This window comes from Sphaerulina musiva (genome assembly GCF_000320565.1).
Source record: "Sphaerulina musiva SO2202 unplaced genomic scaffold SEPMUscaffold_6, whole genome shotgun sequence".
Taxonomy (NCBI): domain Eukaryota; kingdom Fungi; phylum Ascomycota; class Dothideomycetes; order Mycosphaerellales; family Mycosphaerellaceae; genus Sphaerulina; species Sphaerulina musiva.
This window is the reverse complement of record NW_016017388.1, coordinates 2011822-2018463: the sequence shown is the minus strand read 5'-3', so window position 1 is coordinate 2018463 and position 6642 is coordinate 2011822. Positions and strand designations below refer to the sequence as shown.

The 6642-nt window shown below is 44.5% G+C and overlaps 1 protein-coding gene across 1 annotated transcript; it reads left to right on the top strand.

The window, feature by feature from the left end:
* Positions 1 to 817: 817 nt before the first annotated feature.
* Positions 818 to 1146, top strand: SEPMUDRAFT_118287 (uncharacterized protein; the record flags this gene model as incomplete). Its single annotated transcript, XM_016901416.1, has 2 exons — positions 818 to 915; positions 1059 to 1146. The coding sequence occupies 2 exons, from the start codon at positions 818 to 820 to the stop codon at positions 1144 to 1146; spliced, it is 186 nt and encodes a 61-aa protein (XP_016760480.1).
* Positions 1147 to 6642: the final 5496 nt, after the last annotated feature.

Here is a 6642-nt window from a genome sequence, read left to right as displayed (position 1 = left end):
CTTATCGGCTATAGGGCAGGCAACTACGACTAGGCGCGGTACCGCTATAGGATGCTTAGAGAAATAATAGTAGTAACTTAGGAATCTATACTAGGTCGTACGAGGATAGAGTGCTATACCCGTCCTATATCGAGCGAGCGAGGGCCTATAGGGTAAGTATAGTACTTAGATTAGTAAGGCTATACTCCCCCTAGCCTCGTAGTCCTTCTTAGTATAGGGCAAGGGTAGATTTCTACCTATAGTACGACGACGCTAGCTAGCGAAGTTCGTTCGGGGTAGGTCCGGCGGTAGTCCTAGTAGTAGTAGTACGGGTATCCTATTATAACGACTAACGATAGAGCGAGCGACCGTATATCCGGTACTATCGCCGATTGCTTCCTTCGAAGCGAGGCCCTTAGCTAGTCCCCTAGTAGGTAATCTCCTAGCGACGACGCCGATAGAGGGCTTCCTAACCCGATAGCGATCGAGCGAATCTTCTTAGAAGGATTCGAATCGAGAAGGGCAGGAGCTAGGACAATTAGCGGTAAGCGATATACTAGGCTACTAAGAGGAGGAAAGAGAGGATATATACTATAGCTCTTCGGCTAGCTACTCTTCTCGACGCCCTTCTTCGAGCTTACGTAATAGTAGGATATCGACGCCCGACGCCGATACGACCGCTATACTCCTATATAATCCGGCCGACGTAACGACGGGGACGTAGCTAGATAGGGTCTACGCTACGAACGCGGAAGACCTTAAAGCCCGGCTAGCGTATATCCTAAGGTAGGACATAGTAGATTAGCTAGGACGGACGTCGTCGGAAGGGATAGAAGGTATGCTCTTAGAGCGCCTATATTATAAGGAGGATATACGACCGCCGGAGGAGAGGTTGTACAAGATCCTAGGCGAATTTAGAGACTATCTAGAAGGCGCGTAGAATACGATTGTATATCTATTCTAGTATACGCTATTCGAACTTCGGCTAGACGTAATCCCTAGTAATAGGCGATAGAAGCTTCTAGGACTACTCGCGACTCTAGATAATACTAAGATCTTATAACTAAACCTAACGCTAGGGCTATCGACGATTTCTACGAAGCTCGGGAGCTTGCGGATTATCGACGTAGCCTAGGGCAAAGACTAGTAGGACAAGTTGCGGCCTAAGACGTAGACAATAGTAGCTTCTCCGAAGGCGGCGTCGAAGCGACTATTATATACTATTATAGCGAACTGTAAGTAAGGCTTTACTATCGACGTAGTATAGAACGTATAGTTAAAGGCGCGCGATACTAGACTTAACCTAGAGCGACGTATATATATAGGTAGTCGGGCGCCGCTAGACAAGCGTATAATCGTATCTAACATTGCCGTATTAAATGCGCGTAGTAGCTAGAGAGCACTCCGTCGGACGGCAGAGGCATTTATACCTAAGCTATAGGAGGATAAGGTTATACTACGAGTAGTAGGCAACTAGGTAGCTTCGGCGAGAGGGCGCGGTAAGGCTAGTAGCGGAGGAGGGGTCGGGCGGCGGAAGCGTAAGAGGGTAGACAATATAAGGGCAGGTAGAATTAGAGACGAGGAGGAGGAGGAGAGCGAGGAGGATAGGAACGTTAACGGCGAGGAGGGAGGTAGGCTAGTAGGCGGCCGGCGTTTACGTTCGCGTTTAGGTCGGTATTCCCGGTCGTATTCTAACGTAGGATCCTATTCGTAGGAATAGGACGAGAGCGGTACAGCCGACGAGCGACGGGTATATAAGAGGGTCCGCGTCGTATAGAGGCTATAAATGTTCCTCGGCTACGCGACTTAGGAGCGGGAGGGCTAGTATTATAGCAGATGTCGGCGTTCGACTAAGGAGATACTCGACGACTATCTCGGGCCCCTCTATACTACTTTTTTATATCTCGATCGGAAGTACTACTATCGGGAGTTAGGCGAAGAGAAGGGTAGGGAGGAGGAGGGTAGACAATAGAGTCCTATAGGGTTACTCCTAGATATAGAGGCGCCCCCGACGACCGAGTAGAAGAATAAGGAAGAGGACGACGAGGACGAGCGGATCTAGAATACGTAAGAGTACCCTCGGACCGGGTAGAAGAGAAGGGAGGCGAGGCGGAAGGAAAGGTAGGGAGGGCGGCGGGTACGCGATAACGACGATAGAAGGTAGATATTCTAGGGGACTCTCGAGTAGAAGGCGAGGCGTCGTCGAGTAGGAGAGAGAGGAAAGGGGTAGTTTAGTAGGATAAGAGGACACTATATAAACGTAGAGATAGAGATAGGCAGACTCGACTAAATACGACGACCGTACGGTTAGATGCCCGGTAGATAGAGGTACGATATAATAGTAGACCGTACTTTGCCCGGAGGGCTAGAGAGGGCGGTAGGTATCTCCCGAGACGGCCTATACTATATAATATAGTTAGTAGCCGTCGACGGAGATACTACGCGTACGATAGGGTAGAGAGCGCGAAGGCCTACGCGAGGAGGATAAGGATAGTCTAGGCCTATAGTAGAGCGACGCCCTTCCTCTCGAGCTACGCCTTCTAGATTAGGGTTAGGAAGGTATACCTCCTAGCTTCTATAGCCTCGGAGCGTCGAAGGCGATATCGGACCCTCTATCTCCTTACGATATAGGTATAATAAATATACGATCGGCCTAGCTATAGCCTTTCTATTCGCGATATATACTAGCTGCCTTAATTGTAGTCGACGTAGCTCGGTAGATATAGAGAGGCTATATAGGAGGATAGGTCTCGGTCGAGCAGTTAGGGGCTATTTAATAGGCGGCTAGAAACCTACTATATAACCTACGGTCCCCTAGTTTCTATATATTAAACGCGAATAAAGTCTCGAAATATATACCTTCTATCTATTAAACGCTTTTATAGCTCTAAATATATAGTATAGATTCTTAAACCTCGTCGATATATCGCGTAGATTAAAAACCTGTCGCTATAGGTCGATAACCTATAGTAGGTTGTCGGATTACCTATTTGAGTAACCTATTTAGTTCTTTTGCAGGTTCTTGTATATACCGCTATTTTGCTATATTGCTTAATACCTACTACCTCTACTATATAAACTAGGTATTGTTCTATACGATATACCTCTATAACGGTTTAAATAGATAAAGTCCGAGTATATTTTCAATACTTTGAGCTTAAGAGTACGCTCCTTATTCTATATAAACTTCGTACGCTATACCCTCTTCTAAGAACTATTAATCTAGGTCTCCCTAATATAGTTATCCGTACCTCCGCCGGTCTCTTCCTCTTCCTCCTCCTCCTCTAGGGTATAGCTAGTAGGATCCTAGGATTAAGACCTATATATATCGTAGGCGTCGTCGTATGTCGATAGCTAGCTCTTACTAAATTGGCCTACGCTTTTATCGAGTGTTAGGCTATAAGACCCTTCGAACGGGACGTCGTTCTACGATAGAGGACGATCTTCCTACGACGGAAGGCAAACGTCTAGTAGAGCAGCGTATAGTTAGGTCTACGAGGAAGCCCTAGTTAGTAGGTCGGGACGCGATAGTAGGGGTATAGAGATATTCTCTATAGTTACTACCCTATTAACTATACGAGTAGCTCGTAATACTATAGCATTACGGTCGGCCTTCTCGTTAAAGAGCTAATTCTAACTCTTACTAGCGTTACGCTTGCTTCGGAGGGCTATATTAAACTTAGAACATAGTATCGAATAGTAGGTATTAGTCTAACTAGCTTGTAAAGAGGTATAATCGAGGGTACTATTATATATACTATTATTAGTTCCGGATAGCTGTTTATATATTAAGTTACTGTCTTTATACGCTATAAGCTACGAGGTAGAGAGTAGTAGTATTAATCGTATCTAACCTAAGTATAATATAAGTTGTTATATAGCGGATATACCTAAGGCAGATTCTTTATATTACAGTACGATACGGAATAATCTATTAAACAATATACGAAACAAACAGTAGCGTAGGTCAACTTGTATATACGGCTATCTACGAGTATTAAGTACGTATATTAGATAAGAATCTATATATCGAGCGACCTATCTACGAACCTACCGTAGGTTGCCTAAACGCCTACTAAATAGGCCCTTAGGGTAAGGGTTACAACAGATCGATTCGAGACGAGCGATAGTATATAAGATACTATCTATCTCTATTCCTATATCTCGAGGGATCTCCTACAAGAGTAGTACTAGAAAAATAAGGAGGGGCGGTCTCTATTCTAGAGAGGACGGGTATCGAGATAGCGCAACGGAGGGCTACTAGATATACTATTTATTATAGGATATAATAATATATCGTTCCTTTAGGGCTTAATAGGTTCAACGTCGAGCAGGTACTTCCTCGTCGATAGAACGGTACTATATAATACGTACGCGATATATCGATACTACTATTAGAGGACTACCTCTCTACTACTATTGTAGACTATACAACCCGCGTTAGAGGAGGTTCTATTATCGTTACTATAGCCTTTTAAGGCAGATAGACGAGCTCGTACCGTTCCCTTTAGAAGCTATATTATACGCCGGTTCTAGAGCTACCTACGACTGTAGGAATTATAACAGATTCCGGATTAATATCTCTCGGGCCCTATAGTTCTAGCTAGTAATAGCCTAGGAGCGTCGATTGCTACTAGGGAGCGTACTAGTAGTACTAGCTATATAGCTAGCGGAGTACGACGGGCTGCTTCTATACCTCTGTCCTATATACTTGCTATCGCCGTCGTCGCTTAGAGGTAGACTACGACTACCTACGAGCATCCTATCTAGATTACCTCTTCGAAGGAGTCCGGCGGAGGGCGACCTAGGTACCTTACCTATCCGCGCGGAGTAGTCGCTATATACTCCCTCCTCCTCGAGAGACCGGGAGCTAACGCGCCTACGGTCGGGGGAGTACGGCGATACCTGCCCTGCCCTCGCGCTGTCGCCTGTCTCCTTCGCGCGGCCGTAGGGCTCCGGTTATATAGTAGTCGTCGTAACGGGTAGATATCTAGGGCCGCCGGGGGCGTCGCGATAAGCAGAGGTCTATAGGCGGGCGGGTCCCTCTCTATCTCTATCTATATCTCTATCTCTATCTCTATCTCCGTCTGTATCTCTATCGCTATATCTATCTTAATCTAGATCTCTATATCTATCTCCGTCTCTATGTCTATCTCTATATCTATCTCTATCTCTATCTCTATCTCTATCTCTATCTCTACCTCTATCTAACGGGTAGAGATCTAGGGCCGCTAGGGTAGTTGCGACGACGGGTAGAGGGCTATAGGCAGGCGCGTCTATCTCTATCTCCCTCTCTATCTCTATATTATAGGTAGATATCTAGGGCGGCCGGGGTCGTCGCGACGGGTAGAGATCTACGCGATCTCTATCTCGATCTTACGGGTAGATATCTATCTATCTCTATCTCTATCTCTATCTCTATATTACAGGTAGTACGAGGAGGACAAAGCGAAGAATAGAGCTCTAGTAGGCGGCTATCTAATCGGACGGTACCTAGAATATAATAAGCTTGTTAGGAGTACGACGGTAAGTAACCGGCTTTGCTTTATATTCTTAGAGAATAAGTATAGCAGTACTACTACAATCCTTAAGGACTTAAGCGGCAACGGTACGTAGATAAATAACTAATTGCTCGGACGTAATAAGAGACGTAAGCTTTAGGATAGAGACGAGATATCTATTGTTAGCGAAGCTAACTTTATCTTTAAATACCTTCGGAAGATTAAGGACGGAAGCGGGTTCCGATAGCAATATATAATATAAGAGCAGCTCGGCAAAGGGCATTATACAATAGTGTATCTCTATATTAAGAAGTATAATAGTATACAATTCGCTATTAAGAAGTTTAAGAAGCAGAGCGGCTATCTAGGGCGGCCGGGGTCGTCGCGACGGGGAGAGATCTACGCGATCTCTATCTTAATCTTACGGGTAGATATCTATCTATCTCTATCTCGGTCTCTATCTCTATATTACGGGTAGATATCTATCTATCTCTATCTCTATCTCTGTCTGTATCTTACGGGTAGATATCTATTTATCTCTATCTCGGTCTCTGTCTATATCTTATAGGTAGATATCTATCTATCTCTATCTCGGTCTCTGTCTCTATATTACGGGTAGATATCTATCTATCTCTATCTCTATCTCTATATATATCTTACGGGTAGATATCTATCTATCTCTATCTCTATCTCCGTCTCTATCTTATAGGTAGATATCTATCTATCTCCGTCTCGATCTCTATTAGTATCTTATAGGTAGACTCTATCTCTGTCTGTAGCTTACGGGTAGATATCTATCTATCTCTATCTCTATCTCTATCTGTATCTTACGGGTAGATGTCTATCTATCTCTATCTCTATCTCTATCTCTATCTCTATATCGCGGGTAGATATCTATCTATCTCTATCTCTATCTCTATCTCTATCTAACGGGTAGATATCTAGGGCGGCCGGGGTAGGCGCGACGGGTAGAGATCTACGCGATCTCTATCTCAATCTTACGGGTAGATATCTATCTATCTCTATCTCGGTCTCTGTCTCTAAATTACGGGTAGATATCTATCTATCTCTATCTCTATCTCTGTCTATATCTTACGGGTAGATATCTATCTATCTCTATCTCGGTCTCTGTCTCTATATTACGGGTAGATATCTATCTCTC